General features: G+C 50.5%; 1 protein-coding gene across 1 annotated transcript; it reads right to left on the bottom strand.

The window, feature by feature from the left end:
• Positions 1 to 7,063: 7,063 nt before the first annotated feature.
• Positions 7,064 to 11,565, bottom strand: ZIC2 (Zic family zinc finger 2). Its single transcript, XM_020801595.3, has 3 exons — positions 10,408 to 11,565; positions 7,962 to 8,125; positions 7,064 to 7,481 (listed from the first exon to the last, which is right to left on the bottom strand). The coding sequence occupies exons 1-3, from the start codon at positions 11,471 to 11,473 to the stop codon at positions 7,167 to 7,169; spliced, it is 1,545 nt and encodes a 514-aa protein (XP_020657254.2). The 5' UTR covers positions 11,474 to 11,565; the 3' UTR covers positions 7,064 to 7,166.
• Between the last annotated feature and the right edge of the window lie 1,373 nt (positions 11,566 to 12,938).

Genomic DNA, 12,938 nt, shown 5'->3' with positions numbered 1-12,938 from the left:
AAAGGAAGTTGGAAGGAGGCGACCGTGTTTTGTTTTGGCGCATTCCTCTTCCTCTCCAGACTTGGGAAGCCTTTGATGTGACGTCCATCCCTTCTCTTGGCCCCTTCCACATGCGCCGAGGAGGGGCGGGGTTCCTGGTGCTTTGGATGGAACTCTCTTGGGTATTCCTACTCGGCCGTAAAGCACCCGCTGTTTTTTATTTATTTATTTTCTTCAAGGCAACTTTGCAAAGGCTTCCCACGCCTCGACTGGTAAAAAGGAACAAGTCTCTCCTCGGTGGCGTCCCATGACCATCTCTCAAGAGCTAAAACCTCTCCCTCCCTCCCTCCCTCCCTCCCTCTCTCTCTCTCTCTCTCTCTCTCTCACACACACACACACACACCACACACACACACACACACACACACACACACACACACAAAGAGAGAGACAGAGAGACGATTTTCGCGAACTTCTCAGTTCAGGAAGCCCCTCAAGGAAAACCCTCCCCAGCGCACCCCTCAGACTGTTTTTTCTTTAGGCAGAAGTCACACGAAGTTCAAGAGGGGCGGCGACGGGTTGCCCCTTCGCCTCAAAATCCGGCCAAGGCTGCCCTCCTTCTGCGGAAGTCAGCCGGAGGAGCGCCGAGGCCCGGTGGAATGTCCTTTTTCAAAAGGGAGTGGTCCCAAAGGGTGGTCGCTTGAGCTCTTTTAAGGAGGGCCTCGTTGGATGATGCCGTGGAGGGTGTTTTCCGTCTCGGGCCTCCGGCGTAAGCCCCCTATTTCATTTCAAAGGGGCTTCCGCAGGGAATTGTTCGTGGGGAGGGGGCCGGAATCGCACCCCACCTCCCTCTCGGGTCAAGGCGATCCAGGGACCAGGCGTTTCTCCCCGACTTCCGTGGCTGAAGGGCCGACGCAGGTGGTTCGTGTCGCCATATTTTAGGAGGGTGCGATCCTTCACTTGCGTTTAAGCAACTGTAATCTAGCAAGTTCCGATCCAAACCAATCGGTTAGTCTTAAACATGTCACAAGACTTCTGCGTCTCATTAAGAGTCCGCGGGGGTCTGTCTGAGCGTGCGCGTGTATTGGATCGGGCCTCAGGGAGACACAAGGGTCTTGCAAGGTACGGGGGGGGGGGCTGGAGGAGGAGGCATCTCGGGTTGATGAGGTCCGGCTCGACCTAAATTTTTCCCCTCCCGCACTTTTCTTTGGCTGCGCGAAAGGCAACCGCCCCCTGAGGAAAAGCGGGGAATCCATTGAAAGAAATCATTTTGGTCAAATCTCACTTTTAACTCCCTAGTAAATTGTTTTAAAATTAATTGTTTTAAAATTTACCGGTTGCCCTACATACACAGGCCACTGCAGGCAAAGAGGTGGAGAACGCAGCACCTGCCCGCCAATGCTAAGCAGTTCGAAATGCCATTTATGCTAGCAGAGCCCATGCTAAGGAGCAAACATTTCTCCCATTGCGACTCCTTGGTCTTAAAAATTGTCAATTTTAGGTGGATCTTATGTAGAGATCCACCTAAAATGGATCCGGCCCCGGCTTGTTGGGGGGGGCGCTCTAGAGATCATATCGACTTGGGGAGTCCCATGGAACAAGAAACAAAGCCGGAAAGACCCTGAGTAGGAACGAAGTGCCGCTGAAACCCACGGGAATTCTTTCCTAGCAAAGGTACCCAACATCAAAGAAATTAAATCACTTCCGGTCACGTATTACTGAAACAGATCCTGGTTTGGACGCTCTTTGTGTGAGTCCGCCGAAGGTCTCAAATCTGCAAATCATGCTTGGCTGAAAGAGTGCCCCCCCTGGACAAAAAAAAGGGACTGTCTTACCTCCCAATCAACCCTGATAGCGTCGCTCTGGGCATTTTAAGCTGCAGCTAAATTTTAAACGAGGGCATCGAAAACTGGAATGCAGAACTAGATTGCTTTAATTCTGGAGAACCCCCTTGTCACGCACTTCCGTGAGGCTTGAAACAGAGACAAGAAGGCCTCGCCGGTTTTAAGAGAGCTGCCCTTCTACCTGCACTTTGTTCTTTTGCGTCGTTGTGATGTCCCAATGATCCTTTTGCCCTTTAAAGCAAGGCAATAAAATAAAATAAAGGCGGGCACACACACTCTTCTCCTCAGGTTGTGAAGAGAGGGGGCTCCAAGGACTGGGCTATGGATGGTGGGTGAAGAGGGAAGCACCCACTTCTTTTGGAGCGAAGATGTGGACTGCCAAAGAGAGATCCGGGGGAAGAGTGTAGGCGGCGCGGCTGCAGATACGCACCCCGGGTCTCCATGCCAGTGAGACTCCATCCGGCCTTTCTTTCAGAGCTGAAAACATTGCCAGTTCTCCCTAGGCGCCCTTGCTTTTGCTGGAACGACGTGTTCCTACGTGAAGCGGCATACTAACTACGTCCGGTTTGATATCCCGAAATGTTTGTTGTTATCACGCAATAGTGCAAGTTGGCGAGGACTGTTGGGACATGGGATGTTGTTACAGCTACTAGTGGCTACTGCTGTTGTCGTAATCCCCGTCCGTTTTTGTCGAAAAGAAGGTGACATGGGGAGGGGGCAGGTCTGGACAAAATCAAAATGGATCTGGAAGACAAGTTCAACTGGGTGTTGCTAGGAAGAGCAGGATTGTGAAGACGAGCGAAAACCGTGTTTGTGGGACAGCGCCTGGGGGGGAGGACACGGACACAATGTATTCCATCCATTTCTGTATATATCTTTGCCCTGGGGAGTCCTTGAACCGCCCCTTCACCAGCACAGAACCCACATTCCCATCCACTTCTACTAGGACATAAGTTTCATGGAGTTCAGTGAGGCTTACTCCAAAGTAAGAGTCCGAAAGATTGCAGCCTCCGATAAACCAGTGCGGTAGATCTCCTGGATTCAGGGTCAGCGCAGCTTCACACGCCGGGACTGAAGGCAGGTGAAAGATCCTCTACTAGAGCTGGATGTGTCCGGGAAGCCCCCTCCCCCGCCTGCGGCTCTTTCAAGATCCCCTCCCCCCTCCTTACATGGGTCTGCATTTTGCATTCTATTATTTATACTATGTTCTATTAAACATTCTAGATCTGTGCTCCGTCATGCATTATACAGGAGATACGAGTATTGGAGCCCTCTTCGGTCTGTTTTATTTGTGTCTCTGTTGCATTACAGCTACGCCGACCTCCACACTTTCCCATCCATGCCGCCTTAGCCGCACGTTTCTAAAGCTGTTCCCGAAAAACCCGATTACTCGTGGATCCCGGGGAAACGGAGGGGCTGGTCACAGCCAAGGACAGCTCAAGTTCAAGTTCAAGGCAAGCCTAAGTAAGAGAAGGCGGGGGAGCGGAGCAAGGGAGAAACAGAAGGATGCCAAAGACCCTCTCCCTGCCCTCTCCTGGGTCTTTCCTGGGGGGGGGGGGGGAGAAATGCATCTGGTGTCAGGCTACCGGGAGGGCTTCGGCTCCGAGCGCCCCACTTACACCAAGAGCTGCCTTGGGCTTGTGTTTTTCCCCGCCAGCGGTGTCTCGCCCAGGGCGACGGCGAAATGGGTGAGCGAGACTTCTCGACAAGAGGGAATGGCTCGCCGAGCTTTTGCAAAGGGCTGGATCGGAGGTGGGAACGGAGGACTAGCAGAGGCCGCGTGCATCCGGCTTGGAAAGACGAGTTACCAAGCTCAGGCCAAACCCCTTGCGCCTGGCGAGGAGAAACCGAGCCGCGAGCGGCTTCCGAAGGCATGGCTCCTAAAGGATTGCTCTTCCGAAACTTTCCGCCGGGAATACTTCCTCGAGGTTTCTGGAAGGCATTTTTCATAAAAGGGAAAGAAGGAAGGCAGGCAGAAGTCTGTAGAAGAATTTTGGCGTCTCCTGTCCTCTCTCCCTCTCCCCCCCCCCTCCATCTCAAAACCACTCTGAGTTTCGACTAAACAGTCAAAAAAGAATTGGCAATGGAGACTGAGCGACTGAGACAAGCAAACCAACCAGCAAACAGATCACCCTGTTTCAACCCACCGCTTTTTGAGGGTTCCTGGGTACGGTGTCACCCTTCCCACCGACCTTGCTGAAATTTCCTCGCCAGTACGATCTCTCTCAGGGAATCAGTGGCGTAAGCTAATTATTTTAATAAAATGGGGGGGGGGGCTAATATTATTAAGGGAGGGAAATGAGATTTTAACAGCCATTTGATTGCGTCAGGGTTTTTGCATTAGGCAGACAAGAATGAATGGACGGAAGGGTGAATGAATGAATGAAAGCAGGGCGAGTTCCAAAGAGCAAACGGAACGAAGCTTGCCAGGTCTTTCTCGAATCGCAGGAGGGAGTTAAAATCTGGAGAGCCAAAGAGAAAATTTGGCTCCCGTGAATGTGTGCGTATGCGTTGCCACTTCTTCCAGGCAGAAACGCCGTCATATCATCTGATCGCCGAAACACCGCTGCAGGCTAAAAGCTTATCATCAGCCAGACTCTGGGCTTTATTGCCAGGGCACTAACTTACTCTGAAGCTTCATGGGAATAGCTACCCACGTTAGTCACTGAGGCTAGGATTGCGACCCAATATACTTTTTTCTGTCCTGACATTGAGGGACAGAGCGCTGCTAATATAAATTCCAAAGGGGGTGCGAGGCTTGGATGGAGTGCAATGCAAACAAGCGACTGTGCAGGAGAGGAAAATGTGTCTTTTGCAAGAGTTTTGGCTGGCGCTGCAGAGCTTTCGGGGAATGCCAGAAGCACACTTCTGCGAGGTTTGGAAAGGGGAGGGGCAATGCGTGCCTCTTTTTGGTGCCCAGGTGTCTGGCACCAGATTTTGGGTGCAGGCCAGGCTTTCGAAGGTTTTGAGTCGACACAGCCCAGAGTTCCACCTCCAAATTCCTAGAAAGCTGCCTTTAAAAATCATCCTCTTTAAAACGCTTGCAGATGAAGGCGAATTTACTTACATTTACGAAAACTTAAAGTAGTAGCGTTTGATGTGGGCCATTGTTCTTAAAAACTACAACAAAACCCACCCTAAATATTTCCACCCATGTTAAATATAATCTTATATTTAGACAGCTATGTATATAGGTTGTCGGTAAATTTCAGGAGGAGGGAGTGTAGCTTTTTACGTATCTAGCAAATGATATAATCCTCTCAAACTTTACATGTTCTTGGTTCTTACATTTTTTGCAGATTCAGGGTTGACTCGAATTCAAATGAAGGAAGATATGTTTCATATTCTTCAGAAATTATGCTCTGAGTGAGAAACATAGGGGTTTGCCCCTGGATTTAAAATATTACCACTACCATAATCCAACAAACAAAGAATGCTAATTTCTGCAGAAGAACAAACCTTAACATAAGAGGTAAAAGACAAACATCAATGCATAAAAATGTGGTTTCTTGGGGGAGTCTAGGATAGGTATTTTTAAAAATCAAAGGACTGATAGCATAGATATTGATATTCTAGAATGGTATGAATCTTAAATATAATTTAAATTAAAATACATAGATTAAATGTAACATGCATTTCTATTCCAACTGATTTTCAACAGGAAGGATGAGAAACCTCTGCATAACTGTTTAAATGAAACACTTTAAAGTGTTCATTGCTGCAAAATCTGGCACAAGATCCACTTGAGGTTCTGTGCAATATAAACATGTGCAGATAAAAGGGTTACGGCTCAGTGTGATCAAGACTGAGTGCTAAGCAAGTGTACATAGGACTGCAGGCTACAAGTTTGGTTTTTTATTTTAAATGCGCTTTGCAAACCCATACTTCAATACAAAATTATGAAGATGTTTTAAAATGGTTTAGCTAAAGAAAACAAAGAAAACATTGTTTTTATATAATCTGTAGTCTTGGGTTATTTTCAGTATATATATATTTAAGAATATATTTAGAAAGACTTTGATTATTCCATTTTAGGCGCATCCTCACCAAGATAAGAACACCTGAAATATCAAAAAATAAAAACTTAGGAGGGGAGAAATATCCGGAACTGCAGTTTCAACACATTTTATTATATTTCTGTATGCATTACTCTCAAAAAAAAAACATATCACAAGAAATGATGAAACCACATAAACCTTCAAATAAAAAAATTCTGAACCAGTTTATGCTCACAATTGTACATATTTATAGTTAAGAAACATTCTTTATAAATACTGTTTCCTCTGTAGCAAGTGAATACCATAATTTAATTACAAATGGATAAATATGGCAACAAGTATTTACACAAGGAAGGGTGTTATTATGGAGGGAAAACCCTAATGGCACTACGTTTATTTCCCTTCCCCCTCCCCACAAACTTCCAAATGGGAGCTAACAAATAGAACTTGCAAAAAGCACTAAAACATCACATGTCAAACCCAGCTAACAGAAAATACATTCACAAGCGTAGGAAGAGGAGGAGGAATTGATCTGGGTTATTTCAAAGAACAGCATGAAGACTTTGGCACGTTTTTAAAAAAATCTTTCCAGTCTATAGTTGAATGAAGTTTACAATCAAAGTTGCCTCTTTTCAAAAGGAACACAATATTCAATACCACAGTTACAAAAAAAAAAAACCATTTGCTTCCACAGTTACTTCCCCCCCCTCCCCTTTTGTAATGGGTGAATTAAGGATAGAAAAAAGAAGAGAAAGAGCAAGAGAAGAGAGGCTGCAGAGAGGGTGCACATAAGTTCTAGGACAGGAGGAACTCATAAAGAAGGAGTTGGGGGGGAGGAGAATCCAATCTCCAAGTTCACAAAGTGGACCAATCTCTCAATACACCATGAAAACTTTGATTACCACTTCAGCTTCCTCTATGTACACATACAGATTTCGGTGGGATGCTGCTGCTGTTGCTGCTGCTGCTGCTGCTGCTGGGGCAGACCAGGAAGAAAGCTGGTTCTTCTGTGTGTCTGATCCTTTGTTCCCAAAGCCCCGGAGGCAAAGGAGGGGGTGCTCTCCTAGGCTGAATGTTTGCAAGGCCTTGGAGGCAGCGGATGTATGTATCTTGGAGGGTGAAAAAGCCTTTTGCGGCTGCTGTTTTTAATCCTCCCTTTTCATTTCTTTTTTAAAAAAGATTTTTACTCTCTCTCTCTCTCTTTCGCTGCATCACGATGTCCCAATCCAAACAAAAGGGGGGGGGGGAGAGAAAAAAGATGGGGAAGGCGCCAGAGAGCTCTCGGCGGCTTCACCTCCAAAGATCTGCTGGGCAGAGCGGCGGCCGGCCAGGGCGGTGGGCATCCTCAGACGTACCACTCGTTGAAGTTGGAGGTGAGGCCGCTGTGAGTGGCGCTGCCTCCCCCGCCCCCGCTGCCCCCGCCGCTGCTCCCGCCCGAGCTCCCAGCGCTGCCTGACCCGCCGCTGCCGCTGCTGCTCCGGTGCACCGCAGACACAGCTGCTGCTGCTGCTGCTGCTGCCGCTGCCGCCGGAGACAAGTTGGTGGCGGCCGTGCTTTGGGTCTCTGCCGTGGGGGACACCAAGCCCGGCGGGGTGGAGGACTCGTAGCCGGAACTGGCTGCAGGCGAGGATTCCGAGCCTTGCGGAGAAGACTCGTGAACCTGAGAGCCCGGAAGAAACAAAATAATGTCAATGATCGCCTTTAAAAAGGAAAAAAACAAAAACAAAAAAACCACTAAACAAACCACAAAGCCGGTACCTCGACCTCATTCCCAGATTCTTTTCCCTCCTCGTTCTTTTTCTTAAAAATTATAGACTCAGCTCCACTGCAACCAAGGGGGTGGGTTTTTTCCCTTCCCCATTATGAAATTCCGGTGAAAAATAAAGTTGCACAAATCCCCTTGAAGTAGTGTGACAACGGCTCAGAGACTTCCTCCTCTTTCTCCAAACTGGCGCCCCATTTGAGCCGTGATTCCCCCTCTGCCGGAAGATAAGCAGCACAGATTTCAAATTTACTTCCTTCCCAATAAATCGCCTGTGGATACGAGGGGCCAAAATCATCCTCCCTTGTGGGTCAGGCCCTCGGGGTCTAGTCCCCCCCCCGCATCTCCCGGCAGACTGCTCCCCTTTCCCTTCATTACCTTCATGTGTTTCCGCAGGGAGCTGGGATGCGTGTAGGATTTGTCGCACATCTTGCACAAGTAGGGCTTGTCCGAAGTGTGGACGTGCATGTGTTTCTTTCTGTCGCTGCTGTTGGCGAAGCGTCTGTCACAGCCTTCGAATTCACACTGGAAGGGCTTCTCGCCTGCAAGAAAGAATGAAACGTCAGCCCGAATGGGAGAAACACATGTTTTTTTTTTAAAAAAAAAAAAAACATGTAGCCGGCGGACTTTGAATTTAAACTGCTTTTCTGATATAGCCTTTCCAAATAAAATAAAATAAACAAAGTGGCTGAGAGATGACAGGAGAAAACTGGACATCCTGATTTGTTTGTTTGTTAAATAGAGGGAAAATAATCTATTCACATTTTGTGGTGATTTCCTTGGCCTCCGGTATCCAGAGAAGTTTATTTCAGAAGCTGCCTGGATTTCAGAGGAATTTAGGATAACCAAGGAAGGAAACACTGTGTTATTGTATTGGAGCTAACTTAAAACTTAAGCAAACCTAAGCGTAACAATTCACCAGAAGCAAAAACTAAGCCAGTTAATATAAGAGAAACTAGGAATTTTCATAAATTCCTTGTATCTGTGGATTTTGTTTTTAAGATACTCATACATAATAGACAACATAAAGTGATCACAGAGGAGAAAGATAAATTATGGTCACCCTTTCAAAAGCCTGAAACAACCCAATCCCGGTTCTTGGTGTCAGAAACCAAATAATCCCATAGCCCATTATAGAATCTGTTCTAAATTTAAAGCCGTCTCCACCTCCAAACACCCATAACCAGTTAAATCTGGGCACAAATAATTCAAGGCCTGAAATACTGTCGCATTTATTTTTCTTTCACCTCAAGTCAGTCCTCAGATGTTTGCTGAAGACCAGCGGGGGGGGGGGGAGAGAACGAAGAGATATATATGCAAAATCCTCCTGGAATTTTCTTGGAGCTTTTTCACCCTTTTGCCAGATTTCTGAGCAATTTAAAGGTGTGAAAACTCGAACATCATTACCCTCGGATCCCTCTCTCCCGCCTCTCGAAATCGGAGACGGGAGAGAGGCGCGATTTCACGTGAAATTCCATTAGCACTTAAATTGTTTCCTAAAGACATCCGCTCAGGCCCCAATCGCAGGCATCTCCATTCAAATCAACGTCTCGGGTTTGTTAAACCTTGTTAAAGCCCGTCTCACACCCAAGTCTGTTCAAAACACTTCGACAACACACAACCAGAAAGGGCCTCCTAGCTTTACTTCCTTTTTTTCCTAGTCAATATTGATGTCCGGAAATCGCTCAAGCATTTACTTGTCTTTTTAAGGGACCGGGTGGAAGAGGCTTGCTAGATTCTTTTTCTGCCCCACACTCAAGCCGGTTTAGCCCTAGGAAGCAAGCTCCGGTTCCTTTCGCGCCCATTCGTCCTTCTGGGGAGGGGAGTAGGAGGATCCTACGCCTGGAGGTTTGTCAACCTTAAAACCTTCTGCAGCTTATTATATAATTTTAATAAACTCAAGCAAAACCACCTTCGGCCGCCCCAGGTGAGACTTCCAAAACACTTTTGGAAATGAGAAAATTTTATGGCTCTGCCTCACCCCATTTAAATCTAATAGAAAGCAGCCGCCGGAAAGCAGGGCGAGGGACCAGGGAGCGGAGCGGAGGGAAGGGTGAGGAGGAACAGCTCTGAACAGCTCTAAACGCTAGCTAGAAGACAGAAGACAGAGATATTTTGAAACACGCAGTCGAAAAGGCAATCCTACCTGAAATTTCCCTGCCCGTTTCTCAGCTGATACCACCCTGCCTTGTTTGACTGTCCATTTATTTATTTGTTTTCTAGAAAGGCAGTCAATGCGTTTACTTCACTAACACCTCAGATATGAACAAATTTGCTTGGAGGGAAGAGACTTTCAAATCAGCATATCGGAAATCCTATTTTTGTTTGGAAGCAGACCTCTCTGAAATTAACGGGACCATTTTTTAAAAATCACGAAAGGATTTCAAGTTTGCCTGGGAAGTTCATTCTAAATCTGCCTTCGCCCTGCAGCTGTTTGTTATTTTGCATCTTTTTTCTCCTTTCAAAGAAGGTAACCCCTTCCTAAATCGCAACTCTCGTTGATTTCAGTGTCTTACTTCCCTGTAAACCTGCTTAGAAGTCTGGTTCAGCAAAATTTTAAAGGACGTACATTGGAAAACTGTTGTTGTTGAAAAGACAGCAATGGAACAAAACTAAGCGTCATTTAGGTAAATGTTCGAGTTCACCAGCATGGCTGGGTAAAAGAGGAGGCAGGATCTTTCTGCATTGTTTGAAGCTTGGGGGGGAAAAAGCGGTAGTTTTTTGTTTTGATTTTTCCCACCCCTTTGATAAATACGTCTGCCTGTGGTAGGGGCCTCCCACAGCCCTTTTACACCCGAGCAAGAATCTTCCGCCCTGAACTGACCTGTGTGCGTCCTTTTGTGAATCTTGAGGTTCTCGGAGCGGGCGAAGACTTTGCCGCATCCCGGGAAGGGGCAAGGGAAAGGCTTCTCGCCCGTGTGCACGCGGATGTGGTTGACCAGTTTGTATTTGGCCTTGAAGGGCTTCCCTTCGCGAGGACACTCCTCCCAGAAGCAGATGTGGTTGCTCTGCTCGGGTCCCCCGACGTGCTCAACGGAGACATGGGTGACCAACTCATGCATGGTGCTGAAAGTTTTATTGCAACTCTTTTTGGGGCTGCTGAGCTGCTCGGGATCGATCCACTTGCAGATGAGCTCCTGCTTGATGCATTGCTGGCGCATATAGCGGAAGAAGGCCCCGGGGTGATGGTGGTGGTGGTGGTGGTGATGGGCATGGGGGTGGGCGTGTGGGTGGTGGGCATGGTGCGCCGCCATGTTCATGCCCATGTTCATGTTCATCGGGCCGTACTGGCCGTGCAGCTGGGCCGCGGAGTAAGGGTCAGTCCTGGGGCTGGACACCTGGCGGTACTGATCCGACCGGCCGAAGACTTCCCCGGGCAAGCCCAAACGCATCTGCCCGTTGAGCACGTTGGGCGATCCGGGCGCGCCATGCTGGTCCCCAATGCCCGGGAAGAGCAGGTGGCTCTGCGCCTCCGCATGCGGGTGGTGGAGGCTGCCGGTGGCCGCCGCCGCCGCTGCTGCTCCGAAGAGCCCGTGCTGTCCTCCGCCGGCCGCCGCCGCCGCCGCTTCCCCGAAGCCTCGGCTCCGAAACAAGAAGTCCCGCGGGGAGTTGAACGGCGGCCCGGAGTACGAGCCCACATGGGCGGCGTGCGGGTAAGCCGGCGCCTGCGAGCTGAAGGCCGAGCCTTGCCCGGGCGAGAGCTCATGGGCCGCCGCGGCGTTGAGCTTGAAGGCGCCCAGGTGAGCGGCCGCCGCCGCCGCCGCCGAGTCCACGAAGCTGTTCTGCAGGCTCAGCTCGCGCTCCTGCATCTCCGCCGCCGAGGGGGGCGGGTGCCGGGCGAAGGTGCCCACTCCCAGCGCCGGGAACTGCGGCCCCGCATCCAGCAGCATGCCGGCCCAAGCCCCCTCCAAGGCCCGGGGCGCTGGGCGGCGGCAGCGGCGGCGGCCGAGGCGAAGGGACGAGCCGCGCCGAGGACGAGAGTCCAGGCGCAGGAGGTGACCCGAAGGCTATTAAAGCAGCTGAGGCTGAGGCTGAGGCGGGCGAGCGAGCGGGAAGGGCAGCGCCGAAGAAGGAGAAAAAGAAGGCGACGACGACGAAGGCAGTGGAGAGGGTGGGGAGGGGGGTAGGGTGGGGTGGGGAAGAGCAGAGGGGAACGCAGAAGGGAAAGAAACAAGAGACGGGCGGTGGGTGGGGAGGCGGCGAAGGGGGAAGAGAGGGAGAGGGAGAGAGAGGGAGAGAGATGGCGCGGACTCGCCTTGCCTTTCCCTGAAAAAAACAAAAAAACAAAAACAGAAAGGCGCGCGCACCCACACAAGCTCCTGGCGAAGAGATGTCAGCGGCGCAGCCACACCAACAGCCTCTCCCTCGCCAACAGGCAAGGAGAGATATATAGGCGCGCGCGCGCTGCACACACACACATACACACACACCACATACAAACACACACACACACGCACAGAGTAGTAGCCGGTTCTTTCTCGCACTACACACGCCCTCAGAAAACAAACACGCCACGCTCTGCTGCACCGCACCTCCCCACCCCACCCCACGGCTCCTCCGCCTCGCCCCTCACCCCTCGCTCCCCCAGCGCCGCCCCCGCCGCCCGCCCCTCAGGCTCCTCAGTCTTATAACGCCCGTTCCTGTCCTTCGCTGCTGCTGCCGCCGCCTCTTCTTCGTCCTCCTCCTCCTCCTCCTCCTCCTGCTCCTCTTCCACCGCCTCCTCTCCCCGCCATTCGGTTTCGCCTCACAGACTCCAAACTTGCAGCCGCCGTTTCCTCACAGAATCCGGCGCCTCTTTCTCGCTAAAAATCTCCCTCACACACACACACACACACACACACTCTAAGTTGGGGAGGAGGTGGGGAGGCGAGGGGGAGGCGAGGAAGGGAGGGAAGGGAGGAAGGTTGCGGATTTAAAAAAAAAACACAGGCAGCCCACAGCTCAGAACAATAACACAGGCGGGGGGGAGCTCTTCTCAATGCCCGTCCCTCAGTCCGGCGCGGGTCCCACTCAGGCACGGCCCGCGCCCGCCATAAAGATGCTCCAGCCGTGAGGGAGAGCGCAGCGATGGGGTCCTTCCTCCTCCTCCTTCTTCTTTTTGGCGACGATGGCGACGGCGGGGGGGGGGGGGAGAGGGAAAGCGTAGTCCTCCCCCGGGCTGGCTGAATCTCCCTCCTCTGTTCGCCTCGCCTCGCCTCTCCACCTCGTCTGCTTGTTGCGGTGGGCGCCGCTGCTGTGGCTGCCTTTTATCCCCCCCTCCCCACCCCTTCTCCTCCCAGCCTCTCTCGCTACTAGCTCCTAGGCTGGACTGGCAGCTTCTCTCCCACCGCCCCCTTTAACAGCGGTTTCTCCAGG

Source organism: Pogona vitticeps, chromosome 3 (genome assembly GCF_051106095.1).
Source record: "Pogona vitticeps strain Pit_001003342236 chromosome 3, PviZW2.1, whole genome shotgun sequence".
In the NCBI taxonomy this organism is placed as follows: domain Eukaryota; kingdom Metazoa; phylum Chordata; class Lepidosauria; order Squamata; family Agamidae; genus Pogona; species Pogona vitticeps.
The sequence above is the reverse complement of the archived record's forward strand: the minus strand, read 5'-3'. Positions and strand labels throughout refer to the sequence as shown.

Bases quoted from the DNA above. Each gene is read 5' to 3' on its own strand.
- ZIC2 (XM_020801595.3), bottom strand. From the start codon at position 11,473: ATGCTGCTGGATGCGGGGCCGCAGTTCCCGGCGCTGGGAGTGGGCACC. The intron at 8,126-10,407 runs GTCAGTTCAGGG...TCTTTCTTGCAG, and splicing joins TCACAAAAGGACGCACACAG to GCGAGAAGCCCTTCCAGTGT. The intron at 7,482-7,961 runs GTAATGAAGGGA...CCGGGCTCTCAG, and splicing joins CCCTGCGGAAACACATGAAG to GTTCACGAGTCTTCTCCGCA.